The 23,626-nt window shown below is 44.5% G+C and overlaps 1 protein-coding gene across 1 annotated transcript in view; it reads right to left on the bottom strand.

Moving 5' to 3' along the window:
• The window catches only part of LOC140728866 (hepatocyte growth factor activator), a 65,125-nt gene extending 45,049 nt beyond the window's left edge, over window positions 1-20,076 (bottom strand). Inside the window, exons 1-6 of the mRNA XM_073047904.1 lie at window positions 19,918-20,076; window positions 19,436-19,520; window positions 15,841-15,937; window positions 14,207-14,280; window positions 8,170-8,283; window positions 262-393 (exon numbers count right to left, since the gene is read on the bottom strand). Of these exons, the coding sequence (XP_072904005.1) occupies window positions 262-393; window positions 8,170-8,283; window positions 14,207-14,280; window positions 15,841-15,937; window positions 19,436-19,520; window positions 19,918-19,980 (565 nt within the window). The 5' untranslated portion in view covers window positions 19,981-20,076. The remainder of the gene's footprint in view (window positions 1-261; window positions 394-8,169; window positions 8,284-14,206; window positions 14,281-15,840; window positions 15,938-19,435; window positions 19,521-19,917) is intronic.
• Window positions 20,077-23,626: the final 3,550 nt, after the last annotated feature.

A 23,626-nucleotide genomic window follows, 5' to 3' on the forward strand; every position in this document is an offset into this window, starting at 1 on the left:
TCCCATCTTTCATTGTCACTCATTTAAACCCCATCTTGACCAACATTTATCCTTCAGTTGGTAAAACAGATTATCCACCAATCTTTTCATATAAACACTGAGTTAAATACTGTTCACCTCTCAATTTGTAACCTTCAAGCATAGTCTACTGCTTTTATAGGGAATACAAAACCCTGGATTTGTTGTGTCCTCTTCCCATTTATCTTTCCCAGTGGAAATTGCGTACTGAACTCCACATGGTATAAACTTCTTTCCAGAAACCTGTTGAGTTTAACCACTGCGAATGAATCCCATCTTCAGAACAGGAACATTCTTCAATGTCACCGTGAAGAACTCGGGTCCATGTCTCTCCAAAGTTGTAGTACCTCAGATGCTGTCTTTCGAAGCACTTCTCTAAAGAGAAAGGAGAATGGTTATTCTTCATAAAATCTTAAAATAATACAGACCAAAATGCCATTCTGCCCCTTCAGTTCATGATGGCTCTCCCAAAGAGCAAGCTTCTTAGTCCCATTCTCTTTCTCTTTCCAACAATCCCCTCAACATTAATGCATTTCACTTTGGTTTCATATTAGAACATAGAACAGTACGGGGCCTTCAGCTCATGACATTGTGTCAACCTAGATCAATCTAATCCTTTCCTCTCCTATAACCCTCCATTTTTCTAATACCCATGCACTTCTCTAAGAGTTTCTTAAATTTACATTTTTATTTAGTGAATCGGCACGGTAACAGGACCTTCCACCCCAGTGAGCACACGCCACCCAATTACATCCATATGACCAATTTACAAACGAGCCCGTACATCTTTGGAGCGTGGAAGGAAACTGGAGCACCTGGAGGGAAGCCACGAGGTCATGCGGTGAACATTCAAACTCACTACAGACAGCGGCTGAAATGAACCCAGGTCACCGGTGCTGTAATAGCGCTGTGCTAACCGCTACACTACCATGCTGCCTGCTCGGCACGTGACCACAAGCAACTGCAGAAATCTGTGGACGCAGCTCAGCACTTCAGCCTCCCCTACATCGACTCTGTCTACACTGCCTCAATTCAATCAAAGACTCCACCCACCCTGACATTCACTCTTCTCTCCTCTCCCATTACGCAGAAGATACAAAAGCCTAAAAGCACATCTGACCAGGTTCAGGGACAGCTTCTATCCCACACTTATAACACTATATGGTCCCCTTGTACAATGAGATGGACTCTTAGCCTCACTGTCTCTTTTGTTATAGCCCTGCACCTTATTGGCAGCCTGTTCTGTTCTGCGCTTTCTCCATTTGTGTAACACTTTGTTCTGCATTCTGTCATTCTTTTCCCTTTTACTACTTCATTGTACTGACGTGTTGAAATGATCTGTACGGATGGTATGCAAAACAAGTTTTTCACTATACCTTGGTATATATGACCATAATACAACTGCCCACCTTCCCCTTCACCTGTTTTATTTATCACCGACCAGCTTGTACTCTTTCCCCTCCTCCCACTTTCTTATTCCAGATTTATCCCCTTCCTTTCCAGTCCTGATGAAGGCTCTTGACCCGAAACATTGACTATTTATTTAACTCCATAGATGCTGCCTGAACTGCTGAGTTAATAGCGGACCAACCAATTCGCAGAGTGAGCAAGCTTCACACAGGTCGGGGAGAAGAGTTTAAAAAAGGAGCATTTTGCAGGGATCAGCGCATTAACAGTGCACCGATCGATTCGCGTTTCATTAGTAGGTGCAAATAAAAGTCAAGCAGGGTCAAAGCAGAGCGGCCATTGTGTGAGGGGACCAGTGTAGGAGTGGCAACTTGAGGCTTTGGCCAGGAGGCACAGGTAAGTAGCAAGCAAGGCTAATGTGGTGGTTGAATAAAAAGGCACTAAATTACAGCTAATTAAATAAAGGGATGATGCAGGATCAGGTAATGAGCTGCAGCTGCAAGATGTGGTTCCTGGTGACCAATGTTCCCTCTAATTTTTAGTAGTCAGTGTGCACAAAAATCTTAGGTTGTGCAATTTTTTTTCCTGTGACAAAAGTATGTGCGCACTGAATGCACACATGGCACAGTTTGTCGGTTTACAAAATATTTGACATAAAACTGCACAGAATAACAACAAAATAACATACAGTCACTCAGTTATTTTTTCTCTCTCCTGTCTTTAGCATTTACCCATCCTAATAGTGCTTCCATCCAATTGATAGCTTTTGACTCTCATTAACATATCCAAATGACATTCACCTGGAATGCGTAGCACTCCAGTAACGGGTAATGACGGGTTCTGCTGCCTGAGTTTTGGTACACCGTCCAAATGTGATTTACTTGTCAAATGATGCTTCAAAAAGTCAAGTTTCCAAATATCATGCCACTTCTTTCCACTAGCAAATTCTCCAGCAACTTTCGCATCACGACAATACAAACAGAAAACTCCAGTTTCTGAATCATACATAAATATTTCTCGTAGCTGAACGCTCATGGCCTCATGAGCTTTCGGTGTAGCAGTGTCTACTACTTTGTTAAGCTATTCAACTTTAAACAAATTTGCAGTTCTTTTGCGCTTCACGCCCTTCGCTTCTTTTGAATTCGACATGGTGAATCAATTACTTTTTTCAATAAAAACTTAGTAAGCTATCTACAGGATTTGAAACAGATCTTTGTAAACTTTACAATATGAAAACTGTCCGCCAAAGATAGCTGCCACTGTGATGCAGCCGTACAGGAAAGGTGAGGTGACGTAAATTAGTGACATACATTGTGGTATTTGAAAAACCGACTAAATAGTTAACAGAAACATTTAGCTAAAATATTATTTCAATAAGTACAATTATTAATTACTACATTATTTTAGGTAACTAACCTTTTGTGCGCACATTAATTTCCTTTGTGTGCTGGTTGAAAAATGTGTGTGCGCACACACATGCAACAGCTTAGAGGGAACATAGCTGGTGACCTTATCTGCAGCAAGTGTTAGCTGCTCGAGGAACTCAGGCTCAAAGTTGATAACCTGGAATCTGAGCTTCAAACACTGTGGCACATCAGGGAGGGGGAGAGTTACCTGGATTCTCTGTTTCAGGAGGTAGTCACACCCATTAGATTAGCTGCCTCAAATTCAGTCTGTGGTCAGGGACAAGAGGGTGTGACTGTGAATGAGGTGGGTAGTGGGATCCAAGAGACAGTGCTGGAGGAGACTCAGCCCTTGAGCTTGTCCAACAGGTCTGAGATTCCTGCTCCCTGTGTGGATGAGAGTGGGGGCTGTAGGAAGGATGAGCAACCTAACTGTGGCACTGTAGTTCAGGGAGTCATTCAGAGGTAGAGAAAGAAGAGAAATGTAGTGGTAATTGGAGATAGGTAGTATAGTCAGGGGAATAAACATGGTTCCTGTCATGAGGATAGAGCATCCTGAAGGTTGTGTTGTGTGTCTGTTGCCTGGGTTCGGGACATCTTATCTGACCTGCAGAGGAATTTGCAGCTAAGATCCAGTTGTTGTGGTCCATGTAGGTACCAATGACATAGGTAGAATGAGGAAAGAGGTTCTGTTGAGTGAATTTGAGCAGTTAGGGACTAAATTAAAAAGCAGAACCAAAAAGGTGGTAATCTCTGGATTCCTACCTGACCCACGTGCAAGTTAGCAAGTTAGATCAGGAAGAGAGTTGAGTAGCTCAAGCAAAGGTGTGGGAGAAATGGGTTTGACTTCATGGGAAATTGACACCAGTATTGGGGAAGGAGGGAGCTGTACCAATGGGTCAGGTTCCATCTGAACCGTGATGGGACATGGATCCTAGTGAATCACATAACTAGGGGTGTGGATAGGGCTTTAAACTAAATAGTAGGGGCTAGCTTCAATAGATTGGAAAAGCATAGATAAAGTAATAAAGAAAAGTGTGGATGAAGATAAAGAAAAAACAAAAGATAAAAAAGAGAAAAGTAAGAGTGGAGTGAAGAAAGTCAGGTGCAAAAGAGTAAAAAATTACAAGATTTTAATTGAGTGTAAGGGCACTTTATTTGAATACCCATAGTATTCAAAACAAGGTCAGTGAAATTGTGGCTCAAATCATTACAAAGAGGTATGATATAGTGGCCATTACAGAGACGTGGTTGCAGGGTGGAGAGGATTGGAAATTAAATATCCAAGGATATCAGACAATACAGAAGGATAGGCAGGAAGGTAAGGGAGGTGGAGTAGCACTCTTCATTAAAGATGAGATCAGGGTGATAGTGAGAGATGATATAAAATCTAAGGAGCAGAATGTGGACTCCATCTGGGTAGAGATTAGGAATAGTAAAGGGAAAAAATCACTGGTGGGAGTTGTCTATCGGCCGCTGAATAATAACATTCCAGTGGCACAGGCAATAAACAGAGAAATATCTGAGGCCTGTCAGAATGGAACAGCAGCTGTCATGGGGGACTTGAACTTGCACATAGATTGGATGAATCTATAAGGAGGACTTCATAGAATGCATCCATGATGGCTTTCCTGAACAGCATGTTACTGAACCTGCAAGGGAACTTGCTATCTTAGATCTGGTCCTGTGCAATGAGACAGATAAAATTAGTGTGCTTGTAGTTAGGGATCCTTAGAGGGACTTGGGAGTACTTGTGCATGAATCACAGAAGGTTGGTTTGCAGGTGCAGCAGGCTATCAAGAAGACAAATGGGATGTTGGCCTTCATTGCTAGAGGCATTGAATTTAAGAGTAGGAAGGTTATAGTGCATCTGAACAGGGTACTGGTGAGGCCGCATCTGGAGTACTGCGTGCAGTTCTGGTCTCCTTACTTGAGGAAGGATATACTTGCTTTGGAGGTGGTACAGACGAGGTTCACCAGGTTGACTCCAGAGATGAGGGGGTTAGACTATGAGGAGAGATTGAGTTGCCTGGGACTGTACTCGCTGGCATTCAGAAGAATGAAAGAAGATCTAATGGAAACATATAAAATTATGAAAGTGATAGATGATACAGGCAGGAAGGTTGTTTCCACTGGTAGGTGAGACTAGAACTAGGGGACATAGCCTCAAGATTCGAGGGAAGTAGATTTAAGACGAAGATGAGAAGGAATAACTTTTCCTAGAGAATCATGAATCTGTGGAATTCTCTTCCCAATGAAGCAGTGGAGGCTTCCTCAGTAAATATATTTAAAACAAGGTTGGATAGAATTTTGCATAGCAGGGATTAAGGGTTATGGGGAAAAGGCAGGTAGGTGGAGATGATTCCATGGTCAGATCAGCCGTGATCTTATTGAAAGGCGGAGCAGGCTCAACAAGCCAGATGGTCGACTCCTGCTCCTGTTTCTTACGCTCCTCCAGCATTCTGAGTGTGTTGCTCGGGATTTCCATAGATGCTGCCTGTCCTTTAGAGTTCCTCCAGCATTTTGTGTGTGTGTTGCTCTCAGTTCAAATTTAGTTGATTGGTATCATGGTTGGCACCAGACATGATGGGCAGAAGAGGCTGTTCCTGTGCTGTGCTATGCTGTATTGTATCCTAGCCCGCAGGGAATTCTTGGGAAAACAGGAAGCTTGCTGGAATCCAAGGAGCAGTTATTAATCGATCTATGATCTGGGTGCGGATAAACGATACTAGGCAGTAAAACAGATTGGCACAGACCAGATGGGCAAAAAGGTCTATTTCTGAGTTGTGTTCTAAGATTGTTATATAACGTGGCTTTCCTCTCCCCACGTGAATCTCAATGCACAATGGAGTGGGCAGTCGGGCGGTTTGGATCAAGGTGGATAAGAGCTAGAAGACACAGTGGCCTTCGCACTCAGTGGGTTTCCAGAGTTTGGTCATTTCTGCTGGTTTAATATACAGGTTAATGCTTCATCAAATTATAGTTTCATACAAGCTCACAAAGTAAGGATCACAGGAAGGGATTCAAAGTTGCCCTCACCAGCATCTCTTCCAATTCATGGACATCTGCCCTCACCCCTTCCTCCCACTGCCACCACCAGGGGTGGGGTTCCTCTTGTCCTCACCTACCACTCTAAAAGCCTCTGCATTGAGCACATAATTCTCCACAACTTCTGCCATCTCCAACAGGATCCCACCACCAAGTACATCTTTCCCTTCCTCCACCTCCCCCCACCCATTTTCCAGGTTCCGCAGGGATCGCTCCCTTGTCCGCTCATACCTCCCCACTGATCTCTCTCCTGGTACTAATCCTTGTAAGTGGAACAAGTGCCACTACGCCTCCTCCCTCACTACCTTTCAGGGCTCCAAACAGCCCTTTCACCTGTGCGACACTTCACCTGTGAGTCTGTTGGGGTCATCTACTGTATTCGGTGCTCCTGGCGTGGCCTCCTGTGTATTGCTGAGGCCCAGAATGGAATGAGAGACCACTTCACTGATCATCTTTGCACCATCCACCACAAAAAGCAGGATTTCTTGGTGGCTACCCATTTCAATTCTACTTTCCATTCCCATTCCAACATGTCAGTCAATGGCCTCCTCTTCAGCCAGGGTAAGGCCAGGTTGGAGAAGCAACTCCTTATATTTTATCTGGGTGGTCTCCAACCTGATAGCATGAACATCAGTTTCTCGAACTTTCAGTAATTGCCCCCACTTCTCTCCTTCACCATTCCCCATTCCCGTTTCCCTCTCTCACCTTATCTCCTTACCTGCCCATCACCTCACTAAGGAGCTGGTGATGGACCTGAGGAGGGCTAAGGCACTGGTGACCCCTGTTTCCAATCAAGGGGTCAGTGTGGACATGCTGGAGGATTACAAATACCTGGGGATATGAATTGACAATAAACTGGACTGGTCAAAGAACACTGAGGCTGTCTACAAGAAGGGTCAGAGCCGTCTCTATTTCCTGAGGAGACTGAGGTCCTTTAACATCTGCCGGACGATGCTGAGGATGTTCTACGAGGCTGTGGTGGCCAATGCTATCATGTTTGCTGTTGTGTGCTGGGGCAGCAGGCTGAGGGTAGCAGACACCAACAGAATCAACAAACTCATTCATAAGACCAGTGATGTTGTGCGGGTGGAACTGGACTCTCTGACAGTGGTGTTTGAAAAGAGGATGCTGTCCAAGTTGCATGCCATCTTGGACAATGACTCCCATCCACTCCATAATGTACTGGTTAGGCACAGGAGTACATTCAGCCAGACACTCATTCCACCGAGATGCCATACTGAGCGTCATAGGAAATCATTCCTGCCTGTGGCCATCAAACTTTACAACTCCTCCCTCAGAGTGTCACACACCCTGAGCCAATAGGCTGGTCCTGGACTTATTTCCACTTGGCATGATTGACTTATTATTTAATTATTTATGGTTTTATATTGCTATATTTCTTCACTATTCTTGGTTGGTGCGGCTGTAACGAAACCCAATTTCCCTCAGGATCAATAAAGTATGTCTGTCTGTCTGTCGGTGCTCCTCCCCCTTCCCTTTCTTCCATGGTCTCCTGTCCTTTCCTAACAGATTCCCCCTTCTCCAGCCCTATATCTCTTTCACCAATCAACTTCCCAGCTCCTTACTTCACCCCTCCCCCTCCCAATCTCACCTATCACCTGCCACCTTGTACTTCTTCCCCCCTCCCCCCAACTTCTTAAGCTGACGCCTCATCTTTCCCTCCAGTCCTGAGGTTGCACAGAGGAAGGAGAAGCCCAGCTAATCCAAAGATGCACTTATTATAGTTAGTAAGTTGTGGGCATGCTATGTTGACAGCACATATAGGCTGACCAGCACATTCCTTTTCTGATTAGATTTGATGCAATGTATTTCTCTGTATGTTTTAATGTAAGTATGACAAATAAAGCTAATCTTTAAAAAAAAATCCTTTTTCCTAAGAAAGACTCCACCTATAACCTCTGCTGGGGCAGACAAGAGTAACATGGGCCTTCTACTTCCTCGTGTTCTAAGCTTTTTGCTGTACCAGTGAGAATGTTTTTAAAGACTAGCTTTATTGTCACACGTATAAAGAAAAATGCATCATTTGTGCCAACGACCAACACAATGCTGGGGGCACCAGCTTCTGCTGCCAACATAGCATGTCCATACCTTACTACACTAACCCGTACATCATGTAGGAAGAAACTGGAGCACCCGGAGAAAACCCACACGGTCCTTGGGAAAGCATCGGAGCTCCTTATAGACAGCAGTGGGAATTGACCCAGTCGCTGGCTCTGCAAAGCATTATACCAGTCACTATGCTACCATATTGCCCACCCTACTTATCACTCACCTTTCTCACAGAAGTCTCCTGTGAATGGTTCGGTGCACAGACACTTATAGCTCTGTTCGCTGGGATTATTGACACAGGCACCCCCATGCCAGCACATGTGGTTCTGACAATAATCTGTGAAATAAATATGAGGGCAGGTTATTCTGTAGCACAGAGACACTTAATTCACTTCATGTTCCTACAATAAACAGCACAATTGGCGGCACAATAGCGTAGTGGTCAGTACAATACTTTACGGTATCGATGACCAGGGTTCAATTCCCACCGCTGCCTGTAAGGAGTTTGTACAATCTCCCCATGACCATTTGGGTTTCCTAACTGGGCATTGTAAATTGTCCCGTGATTAGGCTCGGATTAAATTCGGGGAATTGCTGCCGGCATGTCTCGAAGGGAAGGAAGGGCCTGTTCCATGTTGTATCTCAGTACATAAATAAATAAATAAATAAATTTTTCTGATTTAAAATCAATCCACTCAATTATATTAACAACATTTAAAAGGTGCTTGGACAGGTAGATAGATGAGAAAGGTTTAGGGATATGGGCCAAACCTGGGCTTAGAAGTGAATATTGGTTGGCAAGGATCAATTGGGCAGAAGGGTCCATTTTCCTGTTACATGACTCAACTATTCTATGAGAAAAGTTGGCACTGGTTGGCAGGGGTGAGATGGGCCAAAGGGCCTGTTTCTGTGCTGTATAATTCAATGACACAATGACTTGTATACGCTACCACCACCTTATCAGCCTGTCGAGCAACCATAAGGACCTGTAGACACATGCTGTCTTTGTTCCTGCCCACCTCTCAGCATCCCTCTGTCCTGTTTCTCTTTGATATTGCCCCATCATGGGATTTTTCCCATAACCAATGGACTCACTTTCAAGGACTCCCCATCTCACATTCTCAATATTTATTGCTTATTTATTTAATAGTATTGTTGCTTCTTTTTGTATTTCCACAGTTTGTTGTCTTCTGCTTTCTGGTTGAACACCCTAGTTGGGCGATTTTTCATTGATTCTGTTATAGTTATTATTCTATAGATTTGTTGAGTATGCCCACAAGAAAACAAATCTCAAAGTTGTATATGGTGACACATGTGTACTTTGATAATAAAATTTACTTTGAACTTTATTTTACTTATTAATTTCGAGATACAGCATGGTACCAGGCCCTTCCAGTCCAATGAGCCCATACCACCAATTAACTTACTAACCCGTACATCTTTGGAATGTGGGAGGAAACCAGAGCACCTGGAGGAAACCACACAGTCACGGGGAGAACGTACAAACTCCTTACAGACAGTGGCGCAAATTGAACAAGGGTTGCTAGCACTGTGATAATGCTACGCGAATCACTACTACTGTGCTACCCCGATTGATATGTAACTGTGAATCCTCAAGTCCACTAAAGCTCAAAGTTCAATGTTCAAAAGTAAAAGTACATAGATCATGAGATTCATTTTCTTGTGGGCATACACAGCAAAAAGAAAGAAACAGTACAGAATCAATGAGAAACTGCACAAGACAGAGATGAACAAACAACCAATTATGTAAGTACAAAAAGTAAAGAAAGAATAATAATAAATGAGTTATAAATATCAAGAACACATGTTGTAGAGTCCTTAAAAGTGAATCCACAGTTTGTGGGACAATTCAGCCCTGGTGAGTGAAGTTATTCCCTCCGGTTCAGGAGCCTGATGGTTGAGCCTAACTGTTCCTGAACCTGGTGGTAAGAGTCCTGAGGCTCCAGCGCCTCCTTCCTGATGGTAGCAGTGAGAAGACCATAAGACCATACAACCATAAGACATAAGAGCAGAATTAAGCCATTCAGCCCATCGAGTCTGCTCCACCATTCCATCATGGCTGATCCCAGACCCCACTCAACTCCATACACCTGCATTCTCACCATATCCTTTCATTCCCTGACCAATCAGGAAACAATCAACTTCCACCTTAAAGATACCCATGGCCTTGGCCTCCACCGCAGTCTGTGGCAGAGCATTCCACAGATTCACTACTCTCTGGCTAAAAAAAAATCCTTACCTTTGTTCTGCAAGATTGCCCCTCAGATTTGAGCCTATGCCCTCTAGTTCTGGATACCCCACCTTTGGAAAGATCCTCTCCACATCCACTTTATCTAGTCCTTCCAATGAGATCCCCCCCCCCCCACCAACATTCTTCTAAGTTCCAGGTACAGGCCCACAGCTGCCAAACACTCCCTATAAGATAACCTCTTCATTCCCGGAATCATCCTTGTGAAATTCCTCTGGACTCTCTCCAATGACAACATATCCTTTCTGAGATACAGGCTCTGAACGGTTGATTCCAAGTGCGGCCTGATTAGTGTACTATAAAGCCTCAGCATTACCTCCTTGCTTTTATATTCTATTCCCTTTGAAATAAATGCTAACATTGCATTTGCCTTCTTTACCACAGACTCAACCTGTAAATTAACCTTCTGAGAGTCTTGCACAAGGATTCTAAGTCCGCCTGCACCTCTGATGTTTGAACCTTCTTCCAATTTAGATAATCAGGACTATTGTTACTTTTACCAAAATGCATTATCATACATTTGCAAAACACTGCCATTTTTTTGCCCATACTTCCTCGAAAAATTCTAACAGATTTGTCAGGCAAGATTTCCCTCTACAGAAACCATGCTGACTGATTATTTTATCATTAGTCTCCAAGTACCCCGAAACCTCATCCTTAATAATAGCCTCCAACACTTCCCAACACTGAGGTTACGCTAACTGGCCTTTAATTTCCTTTCTTTTCCCTTCCTCCTTTCTTAAAGAGTGGAGTGACATTTGCAATCTTCCAGTCCTCTGGGACTATGCCAGAATCAAGTGATTCTTGAAAGATCATGACCGATACATTTTATCTCTTCAGCAAACTCTCTCAGGACTCTGGAATGTAGTCCATCTGGTCTAGGTGACTTATCGACTTAGTTAGGAAGGTTCAATCGTTAGGTATTAATACTGAAGTAGTAAAATAGTTTCAACAGTGGCTGGATGGGAGATGCCAGAGAATAGTGATGGATAACTGTTTGTCAGGTTGGAGGCCGGTGACTAGTGGTGTGCCTCAGGGATCTGTACTGGGTTCAATGTTGTTTGTCATATACATTAATGATCTGGATGATGGGGTGGTAAATTGGATTAGTAAGTATGCAGATGATACTAAGGTAGGTGGCGTTGTGGATAATGAAGTAGGTTTTCAAAGCTTGCAGAGAGATTTAGGCCAGTTAGAAGAGTGGGCTGAACGATGGCAGATGGAGTTTAATGCTGATTAAGTGTGAGGTGTTACATTTTGGTAGGAATAATCCAAATAAGACATACATGGTAAATGGTAGGGCATTGAAGAACGCAATAGAACAGAGTGATCTAGGAATAATGGTGCATAGTTCCCAGAAGGTGGAATCTCATGTGGATAGGGTGGTGAAGAAAGCTTTTGGTATGTTGGCCTTTATAAATCAGAGCATTGAGTATAGGAGTTGGGATGTAATGTTAAAATTGTACAAGGCATTGGTAAGGCCAAATTTGGAGTATTGTGTACAGTTCTGGTCACCGAATTATAGGAAAGATGTCAACAAAATAGAGAGAGTACAGAGGAGATTTATGAGAATGTTACCTGGGTTTCAGCACCTAAGTTACAGGGAAAGATTGAACAAGTTAGGTCTTTATTCTTTGGAGTGTAGAAGGTTGAGAGGGGACTTGATAGAGGTATTTAAAATTATGAGGGGGATAGATAGAGTTGACATGGATAGGCTTTTTCCATTGAGAGTAGGGGAGATTCAAACAAGAGGACATGAGTTGAGAGTTAGGGGGCAAAAGTTTAAGGGTAACACGAGGTGGAATTTCTTTACTCAGAGAGTGGTAGCTGTGTGGAACGAGCTTCCAGTCGAAGTGGTAGAGACAGATTCGGTATTGTCATTTAAAGTAAAATTGGATAGGTATATGGACAGGATAGGAACGGAGGAATGTGTTGGTGCATGGCCTAGTGGGCAAGGCATCAGACTAGTAACCTGAAGGTCACTGGTTCGAGCCTCAGCTGAGGCAGCGTGTTTGTGTCATTGAGCAAGGCACTTAACAACACATTGCTCTGCGACGTCACCGGTGCCAAGCTGCTTGGGTCCTAGTGCCCTTCCCTTGGACAACATCGGTGGCGTGGAGAGGGGAAGGCTTGCAGCTTGGGCAACTGCCGGTCTCCCATACAACACTGCCCAGGCCTGCGCCCTGGAAACTCCAGGCGCAGATCCATGGTCTCTCGAGACCGACGGATGCCACCACCAGGAATGGAGGGTTATGGGCTGAGTGCGGGTCAGTGGGACTAGGTGAGAGTAAGCATTCAGCACTGACTAGAAGGGCCAAGATGGCCTGTTTCTGTGCTGTAATTGTTATATGGTTATATGGTTAAGACTTTTGAGTTTACCTAGCACTTCTCCTTTGTAATAGCAGTGGCATTCACTCCTCCCTGACACTCATGGACTTCTGTCACACTGCTAGTGCCTTCCACAGTGTAGACAGATGCAAAGTACCCATTAAGTTCATCTGCCATTTCTTTATCCCCCATTACTACCTCACCAGCATCATTGTCCAGTGGTCCAATATTAACTCTCACCTCCCTTTTACTCTTTATGTAACCAAAAAAACGTTTGGTATCCTGCTTTATATTATTGGTTAGTTTGCTCTCATTTTTCATCTTTTCCCTTCTTATAGCTTTTTTAGCTCCCTCTTGTTGGATTTTAAAATATTCCCAGTCATCCAACTTTCCACTCACTTTTGCTCCCTCATATACCCTTTCCTTGGCCATTATGCAGTCCTTATCTTCCGTTCTCAGTCACGGTTGTCTACCCCAGACATTTAAGAACTTTTTCTTCTGTGAGACATGTCTATTTTGTGCCTTGTGAACTATTCCCAGAAACTTCAGCCATCTCTGCTCTGCCGTCGTCCCCGACAGTATCTTCCTGGGCAAGCTCCTCTCTCATACTTCTGTAAGTCCCTTTATTCCATTGTGATACTGACACATGTGAGTTATGCTTCTCCCTCTCAAATTTCAATCATATTATGATTACTGCCTCCTAAGGGTTCCTTTATGTTAAGCTCCTTAATAAGATCTGGGTTATTACACAACACCCAATCTAACACAGCCTTTCCCTGAGAAGGCTCAAGCACAATCTGCTCTAAAAAACCATCTCGTAGGCATTCAATAAATTCCTTTTCTTGCGATCTGACACTAATCTGATTTTCCCAATTCCCTTGCATATTGAAGTCCCCCATTACAATTGTGTCACTACCTTCATTACCTGCCTTTTCCAGCTCCTTTTCTCAGCTTGGCTGCTATTTGGAGGCCAACGTATGAAGAGATAGTGGGGGTCCCTGATGATGGATGCTGCTTTCCTGCAACATCACTCTCAGATTTCCTCGTGTTTGCTCAATTTTACCTGTGATGGGTTGGGCTGCATCCTGTGTGCCGACTTCTTGTAGATTTCTGGAAGCTGAAGACAGCCTGCACTGGGGTTGGAGGACTGTGTGTGTGTGTGAGTGGGTGGGAGGGAGGAACGAGGTTTGTTTTGCTGTTGTTGCTTTGTCACTTGTGTTGTGTTCTGTGTTGTTCTGCTGAGCAAGAAAAGCAAGCTACGCTGGAATCAGAATGTGTGGCTGCCCCCATCACATCCTTGGGTGTTGGTTGTTAATGCAGATAATATACTTCACAGTATGTTTTGATGTACATGTAATAAGTAAATCTGAAACCTTTACCCTGAAATTCTGCATACCAGCTCGAGATTTTCCTATTAGAAGGAAACATTGCCCTGTCATCTATCCTGTTAAGCCCTGCAGAATGCTTTAGATGACACTTCTTGTCCATCCAAACGCCAGTGAAAATTCGCCCAAGCTGCTCAGTCTTGCCTCATCTTACAACCCTTTCTCTCAGAGACAGCCTTGTGAATCTTCTCCGGACTGCCTCAAACTCAAGTCATGCATCATCTGCAACGTTTCCAGAGTTCTCCCGCATTGACTTTATACAAGAGAGGGAATTGTACCGTGCGCTAGAGGCTTAATCTCTTCACAATATTCCCACAGGTTATCCTTGTCGTAATTGGAGGTGGTGGCACACCTGAAAGAGAACAGAAAGCATTGGTCACAATTAATCACAAGTGACGCCTCGGAGCCCAGTGCTCTCTGGCATTCCACACAGGCCTGAACAGCTCAGTACTGCCTTTCTTTATTTTCTCTCCCCCCCCCCTCCCTCTACCTCTCCCTCTCCTTCTCTGTCTCACTCCCCCCTACCTCTCCCTCTCCTTCTCTGTCTCACTCCCCCCTACCTCTCCCTCTCCTTCTCTGTCTCTCTCTCTGCCTCCCTTTCTCTCTTTCTCTTACACACCTTCTCTCCCTTACTCTTTCTCTCTCCTTCTCTGACCATCAGAGTATTTTCAGTAGCCTCCTACCTGCCAGCATGAACATCCAACTCACAGACCTCCGTTGATACCCCTGCCCCGCCCTTACCCCCATCCCTATCTATTATTTTAGTCTGGTTCTCTTACTCTCTCTTTTTTCCCCCCTCACTATAATCTCCCCCCAGCCCTACCTTTCTTTCTCTTTTATTTCCCATAATTCTCCACCTTCCCCCTAGCCCATTTCCCTCCAGCCTATCACTTCCTAGCTCTCTACTTTATCCCTCCCCGCACTTCTTATCCCGCCTTGACCATCCCATGTTACTTCTCTCCTGATGAAGGGTTTCGGCCTGAAACGTCGTCACTACCTCCTCCCATAGAAGCCGTCTGGCCTGCTGAGTTCTGCCAGCATTTTGTGTTTTTATTTATTTCCAGCATCTGCAGATTCACTCGTGTTACCTTGTTATTTTCAGCATTTTTGTTTTTATTTCAGATTTTCAGCATCTGCAGTTTTGGATTACTAAGCATAATGATGATGATAACTGCTCTATGATTCTATAAAATTCTATAAAAAACATGCACTTTGGTAGAAGGAATAAAGGCATCGACTGTTTTCTAAATGAGCAGCAAATTCAGAAATCAGAGGTGCATAGACACTTGGGAGTCCTTGTGCAGGATTCCCAAAAGGTTTACTGACAGGTTGAGTCAGTGGTAAGGAAGGAAAATGCAATGTTAGCATTCATTTCAAGAGGACTAGGATATAAAAGCAAAGATGTAATGCTGAGATTTTTTAAGGAAATTGGTCAGACTACACTCGGAGTATCGTGAACAGTTTTGAGCCCCTTATTTAAAAATGATGCACTAGTGTTAGAGAGTTTCAGAAGAGCTTCACAAGAATGATTTCAGGAATGAAGGGCTTAACGTCGGGGGAGTATTTGATGGTTCTGCACACGTTTGATAGCTTTGGATTCAATAGGCACTGGTATCTTCATAGGTATCTTTAAAGTGGAGGTTGAGAGGTAAGAGTGTCAAAGATTACGAGGAGAAGGCAGGGGACTGAGGTTGAGAGGGATAATAATTCAGCTATGATTGAATGGCAGAGCGGAGTAGATGGGCTGAATGGCCTTATTCTGCTCCCATGTCCTATGGATTTATGGTGTATGGTCAAAAAGGGATAATTTGACACAGATTCCTACAAGGCTTTCCTGAGCCCATGATCCTATCAATGCCTTACTTTTTCAAGGAAGCACACAGACAAAAGGGAAGAGGGTGCTCGCACTCACCAGTTTTTACCTGACTGCTTGCTTGGCACACATGTCCGAAACAACTTGCCCCTGAACCGGAAGGGAAAGGCACAGAGCGAGCCGTTTTCTGTGAAGACTGAATGGGTTAGATTCAAGTCAGTGTAAGATTCAGCTCAGTAGGTCAATACAGGTGCAGCCTAGCACTGTCTCCCCCGACACCAACGGGCTGGACCTGACTATCCTGATGGCTTCGAGCAACACACAGAAATCTGGATGATCTCGGCGTGCCTACGGAGGGGAATGGGCAGGCAACGTCTCAGGTCAAGAGCCTAATTCTGGACTGAAAGGTAGAGAGGAGACAATCAGTATAAAAAGCTGGAGGGAAGGGATGAGACAAGTGCTGGCAGGTGATGAGTGGATCCAGGCGAGGAGAACGAGGGGAGAGTACAGATAGTGTCGGAAACTGGGAGATGAAATGTGGAACTTGATGGGACAGAATCCATGGGGAGAAGATGAAGAGAGGTAGGACAGTGGACCTCACTACCTGGAAGAATGGTAATCAAAGGAGCTATCACACTCAGAAAGTGGAAACCACAAAACACGGCAGTTGTTCAAATCTGGAAAAAAGAAACAAACTGCTGAAGGAACTCAGCATCTGTGGAGCAAAATGGACAGTCTTCATTTTGAGCCAAGGCCCTTCATCAGGAATGAAGGGCAGAGGGGTGATAGCCAATGGGAAAAGGTGATGGGATGGGGTGGAGCAAAAGCCTGCAGGTGATCATTGGATCCAAGTGAGGAAGGGAGTAACACACACAAAATGTTGGAGGAACTCAGAAGGTCAGGGAGCATCTGTAGAAAAGAATAAACAGGTATTTCAGGCTGAGACCCTTCTTCCAATCTAGAAGGGGTGTGATGGGTAATTGAAGGATTGGAGAGTGGGAACAGTGACATAAGTTGAGAGGTGAAAGCTGGAGACAACAAAGATGGTGGAATCTGGTAGGAGAGGAAGGTGGAGCATGGAACCAATTAAGGGTGGTTGGGAGGGCAGGTGGGAACAGGAAAGTGAGGGAACCCAGTTGGAGGAGTCTGTGAGTGATGGACAAATGGAGTGAGTGGTAGAAGGGGAAGAAACAGGGTGATGGAGGAACTTTCAAGAGCTAGTTAAATTTTAATAACTGGGACCCATAGAATATGAACTCATTGTATAAGGAGGCATTGGGTTGGGTACATCTTCTCTCACCAGACTGGATATGAAGGGCAGGATGGCTTCCTATGTAGGTAAACTTTCCATGATTCTAAGACCATGACTTTTTCCATTTCTGGGAAATCTGTTCCCACCCAGAGTTAGTGTCTCAGGTTACTCAGAGGAAGACTGTACAGCTTCTCCATACAGCTGAAGCCTCACATCCTCCCCTTCCTAAGAAACAGTAGCATAGTAGTTAGCGTAACGCTATTACAGCCCAGGGTGTCGGAGTTTGGAGTTCAATTCCATCATCCTTGTGGTGTCCCACAAGGATCTGTTCTGGGACCTCTACTTTTTGTGATTTTTATTAACGACTTGGATGTGGAGGTAGAAGGGTGGCTTGGCAAGTTTGCAGACAACACAAAGGTTGGTGGTGTTGTAGATAGTGTAGAGGATTGTCGAAGATTGCAGAGAGACATTGATAGGATGCAGAAGTGGGCTGAGAAGTGGCAGATGGAGTTCAACCCGGAGAAGTGTGAGGTGGTACACTTTGGAAGGACAAACTCCAAGGCAGAGTGCAAAGTAAATGGCAGGATACTTGGTAGTACATGTCCACAGATCTCTGAAAGTTGCCTCACAGGTAGATAGGGTAGTTAAGAAAGCTTATGGGGTGTTAGCTTTCATAAGTTGAGGTATAGGGTTTAAGAGACGCGATGTAATGATGCAGCTCTATAAAACTCTAGTTAGGCCACACTTGGAGTACTGTGTCCAGTTCTGGTTGCCTCACTACAGGAAGGATGTGGAAGCATTGGAAAGGGTACAGAGGAGATTTACCAGGATGCTGCCTGGTTTAGAGAGTATGGATTATGATCAGAGATTAAGGGAGCCAGGGCTTTACTCTTTGGAGAGGAGGAGGATGAGAGGAGACATGATAGAGGTGTACAAGATACTAAGAGGAATAGACAGAGTGGACAGCCAGCGCCTCTTCCCCAGGGCACCACTGCTCAGTACAAGAGGACACGGCTTTAAGGTAAGGGGAGGGAAGTTCAAAGGGGATATTAGAGGAAGGTTTTTCACTCAGAGAGTGGTTGGTGCATGGAATGCACTGCTTGAGTCAGTGATGGAGGCAGATACACTAGTGAAGTTTAAGAGACTGTTAGACAGGTATATGGAGGAATTTAAGGTGGGGAGTTATATGGGAGGCAGGGTTTGAGGGTTGGCACAACACTGTGGGCCGAAGGGCCTGTAATGTGCTCTACTCTTCTATGTTCAATCCTCCGGGAGAAAGTTTGTACATTCTCCCCGTGAGTGTGTGGGTTTCCTCTGGGTGCTCTTGGTCCCTGCCACATCCTGAAGATGTACGGGTTAGTAGTTTAATTGTTCACATGGGTGTAATTGGGTGACGTGGGCTCGTTGGACCAGAACAGCCTGTTAACGTGCTGTATCTCTAAAATAAAATAATGTTCGCTCTGTTATTGTTTTTCCCTTCTGTCCGGTCATGATGTACTGATCTATGGAGTGATCTGTCCAGATGGCATGCAAAATCAAGTTTTTCACTGTCTTTCAAAATATGTGTGTGGCCAAAACAGTCCGGCTGCCATCTGTGAGTAGAGGGAGGGAGGGAGTGGGGGAACTGGCAAGTGGGCTTTTTTTATGTGAGAGATGGAGCATGAAACAGGCCCTACCAGCTCAACCAGCGACTCCCAATCTAACTTTAGCCTAATCACAGGGAACTTTACAATCACCAATTAACTTACCAACTGGTATGCCTTTGGACTGTGAGGGGAAACCAGAGAACCCAGAGGAAACCCACACACTCACGGGGAGAAAGTGCAATCCTCTTATAGGCTGTGACAGGAATTGAAGCTGGGTTGCTTGTGCTGTAATACCCTTACATGAACCACTACGCTTCCAATTATAGTGTTACAGTTAGAGTAACAACAGATAACAAGGAGCTAGGGCTGCAAATAAGGAGGGTGCGAGATTATCGTTGTTGTACAAGATATTTTTACAAGAGTCTTATAGCAGCGGGACACAATCTGTCCTTGAACCGGGTGGTGCTTGTTTGCAAGCTTTTGTATCTCCTGCCGATCGGGGGTGGGGGACAAGGGAATGACTGGGGTGGGAGGGGACCATAACCAATATAAGGGGCTGGAGTGAACCAGGGGCTGACAGGTAAAGCTGGATTCAGTTGAGGAGGGATGAAAGGCAGATGGAGGAAGGAAGAAGGAAAATAAAGTGCAATAGAAATCACAAATAATTCTTAAAGTCTTAAAATTTAGTTTTAATGATGATAATTGAAACAATGAATAGACTTATCGAGAGCAGCCTGCAAAGAGTCACCACTCACTGGTGCCACGTTATGAGGAGCTTCACATTCTCCTTTCCATCCACACCTCTCTTCATCCCACTTATCTCAGTATAGGCAGTGAAGTAACCCTGAGCTCTTACCTGTACGCTGGTGTTGCAAGGGGTGAGGGGGGCCTTGATCCTCCAGCCCGTCCCTGGGAACCCCTGATTTGGAAAATACTGCAGGCTGAGGATCCAAACACAAAGGGCGTTACATCGGTGTGTACATGCTCAGAACTGCACAAAGGCTCCGGAGATTGTAACCTTCGTCGAGCTGAAACTCGGAGACTCAAGGCACTCCAGATGCTGGAATCTGGAGAAATTACAATCTCCTGCGGGAGGATAGCTAGAAGGTGATAAGTGAAACCAGGCTGATGGGAAAGGTAAACGGCTGGAGAATCTGATAGGAGTCAAGGGTCTTCACCAAGACTGGAAAGGAAGGAGGCAGAAGCCAGAATAAGTTGGCAGCAGTTGTGTGGTGTGGAGCACAGCTGGCAGGTGACAGGTGAGAGCAGTTGAGGGGGAAGGTGAGGAAGAAGAAGTTGACTTTTTGCCAGCCTGCTACAGAACAATAATAACCATACCTTTATTGCCATTCCACCTACAAGACAGCAGCAGGCAAAAACCACGGGGTACAGTACCAGCATGGTGCCTTGGACCAGCACTTCTGAGGGTTCACACCAACAGAAACTCTAACATCCAGAAACGAGGTGCTCATGTGACCTCACCTTAGCAACCTCCCACTGGCCTTGGCCAGTCCCCTCAACACCAGTATGAATGGAGTTCTTCCGGAGTTCATGTCCCACGATCAATAGTGGCATTGATCATTAACCAGACAGCAAGGAAAGTGACCGCACCATTAAATCAACATGAGAACTGTTCCACTGGCCTTTGAAGTGAAACATCATCTGATCAGCACGCAAGGAAGTTTCTGAAAGCCTTTGTGACTGGCCTGTTACACATTAGAAACAACAAATCACATTTGTACAGCACATTCAGCGCAGACTATGTTTCACAGTCCTTCACAGAGCCATAACACAATTAACAGGACACAGGGGAGGCAGCCAAACCTCATTTAAAATGTTGCCCAATTAAATGGAAGGCCATGGGAGCAGAACTAGGCCATTCAGCCCAGCAAATCTGCTCAGCCGTTCAATCATGGCTGATTTATTTTCCTTCTCAATCATTCTACTGCCTTCTCTCCATGACCTTACTAATCAAGAATCAATTGACCTCCAGTTTAACTATTCTGAATGACTTGGCCTCCACAGAATAATGAATTCCAGAGGTTAACCACCCTCTGACTACAGAAAATCCTCCCAATCTCTGTTCTAAAGGGATGTTCTTCTATTCTGAGGCTGTGGTTCTAGACTCCCCACTAATAGAAACATCCTCTCAATGTCCACTCTATCTAGGCTTTTCAATAACTGAGGGCCCAAAACTGCTCACAAATCTCCAAATGTGGTCTGAGCAATGTGTTAGAAAACCTCAGCATTACATCCTTGCTTTTATATTTTTGTCCTCTCAAAATTTGCCTTCCTCACCACCAACTCAACCTGCGTTAACCTTTAGGGAAACTTGCACAAGGACTCGCAAGTCCCTTTTCACCTCAGATTTTTGAATTTTCTCCCCGTTTAGAAAATGGCCTCCACCTTTATTCTTTTTACCAAAGTGCATAACCATACACTTCCCTACACTATACTCCATCTGCCACTTCTGATTTTTGAATTTGCTCCCCATTTCATCGAAGACTTCAACCAGCTCTGATGTCACCAGTACAGGTAGTCAGCGCTGTGGTGATGCGTCCAGTAATGTAACACTGCCAGTTGTGTCCCAAGTTCATACAACAGCAGTCAAGCCACGACTGAAGTGCATTTTTGGTCCCCACACAATAAGAGGGATGTTATCGCACTGGAGAGAGTGCAGAGGAGATTCATCAGGATGCTGTCTGAAACGTTTAGCTATGAGCAGAGAAAGGATAATCTGGGTTGTGGGCAGGCTTTGTTGGCACCAGAAGCATGGCGACACCCAGCACATCCTCGGACTGTGTTGGTCATTGATGCAATGTACGTTTCAATGTTACAACATACAATTGACAAAGAGAGCTAAGCTTATAACACTGGTGTACAACTAGCTAACTGGCAATGTTCAGCCAGCAAGTTTGGGACTTCTGGGTGCTGTTTTATTGAACAGAGGTTGAACAATGCTGGTGTTTCAACCCAGTGCTACCTATCAACTTCTAGACTTGGATCACCTTGAGTGGCTCAGGATTAATGAGAGGAGAGACTTCCGGGAGGGGTTGAGAGCAAGCTTTGCTGAATCACTGGCATTGGAGAGTGTCCAGAGCAGATTCACAAGAATGATCTCGGGAATGAAAAGGTTAATGTATGAGGAGTGTTTGATGGCTCTGGACCTGTACTCACTGGAGTTTAGAAGAATGAGGGGAGATCTCATTGAAACCTATCGGATAATGAAAAGCCTTTAGAGATGGAGAGAATGCTTCCTATAGTAGGAGAGTCAAGGAGCAGAGGGTACAGACTCAGAATAGAAGGACATCCATTTAGAACAGAGGTGACTAGGAATTTCTTTAACCAGAGGGTGGTGGGCAAATCTGTGGAATTAACACAATATTGGTGTTGTGCTGGATAGTCCATGCAATTTAAGATTTCCAGGGCAGGTCGAATGTGAAGCTTCACCACCATAGAACTTCATACAGCAGTGAGAATATCTTCAAAGATTCAAAGTAAATTTATTATCAAGGTATATGTGCAGTATGCAAGTTGCCTTCCCACAGACAGGCACGAAACAAAGAAACACCATGGAACCCATTCAACCCCTCCCACACACAAAAAGTAACGTCTCAGAACATTTTTCTCAGAAGATTAGGATTAGTTTTATTTGTCACATGTACATCGGCACGTACAGTGAAATGCTCTGTTTTGCCATATGACCTTAAGATATGGGAGCAGAATTAGGCCATTCGGCCCATTGAGTCTGTTCCACCATTTCATCGTGGCTGATTTATTATCCCCCGGAACACCATTCACCCGCCTTCTCCCTGTGATGTTATGCCAATGACAAACACAGTCTGAGGCTTGTGTCCGTAAGTATCGCCAACACTGCGTGCTCAATACTCACTGACACACTAATGATTTTGGAATGTGGGAGGAAATCAGAGCACCCACAGGAAACCCCTGCAAAGACAGGGAGAAAGAACATACTCCTTATAGACAGTGGTGGGAATCAAATCCCAGTGATTGCTGGTGTAGTTCAGTGACCGCACTACCCGTTACGGCACCGTGCTGCTTGTAAAACATTGTGTGAACATACAAATGATTGTATGAACGGGGGAAGTGTGAGTCAGCACTGGGAACAAGAGGAAAAAAAACAAGGCAAAATGGCAAGTGGTGATTTGATTAGGCGAGAAGATGGCAGTCAGACACTAATTTTAAGGCATCTCTCTCAGTCAGTGGTGGAATAGAGATGAAAGGTTCCCACAGTTCATCCTAACCAGCGGAAATCTGCACTATGAATTAGTAGCTGACCCTGTGCCGAGTTTTGGGAGGCCAACAGAAACACAGATAGCAGGGCCAGACGCATAGGAAGAAGCAACCCCAATTAACACAATGTGTGCATCCTGCTGACAGCTTCTCTGAAACAACACTCTGATCCTTCAAAACAACTTAGAGTCAAGCAGACAATTCCACACCGTTTAGTCCAGGATTTGTTCCTACCTCTGGCTATTGCTTCATACAACAGTTCAGCCAGAGGCCATTTAAGCCCATCAGGAAGCTTCTGGCCCAAACGGTGTCTCTGGCCGTGTCCTCAGATTCCATGCAGATCAGGACATCCTCTCGTTTCTACCACCAGAGAGGAGGTACGGGAGCCTGAAACACACATTCAACGTTTCAGGAACAGCTTTCTTCCCACCACTATCAGATTTCTGAACAGCCCATGAACCCATGAAGACGACCTCATTATTTTTGCTCTGTTTTAAATGTATTTACTTAAAGGTTGTTGTCCTGTGGCAGCAATACAGTGGAGAACATAAAAAATATCTGCAATAAGAAATATATATATAAAACATACTTCACAACATATGTCAGTGATATTAAACCTGATTCTGATTGGTTTTAAGACATTTTTAACCTCTACCTGCTTCATCTGGGGTTCCCACTTGCTTTAAGAAGACCACAATCATCTCACTGCAGTGGGCTGTATCTCAATGAACAATAAGATGGAGTACAGAAAGCAGATAGACAGCTTAGCAACATGGTGTCATGACAACAACCT

Source organism: Hemitrygon akajei, chromosome 6 (genome assembly GCF_048418815.1).
Source record: "Hemitrygon akajei chromosome 6, sHemAka1.3, whole genome shotgun sequence".
In the NCBI taxonomy this organism is placed as follows: domain Eukaryota; kingdom Metazoa; phylum Chordata; class Chondrichthyes; order Myliobatiformes; family Dasyatidae; genus Hemitrygon; species Hemitrygon akajei.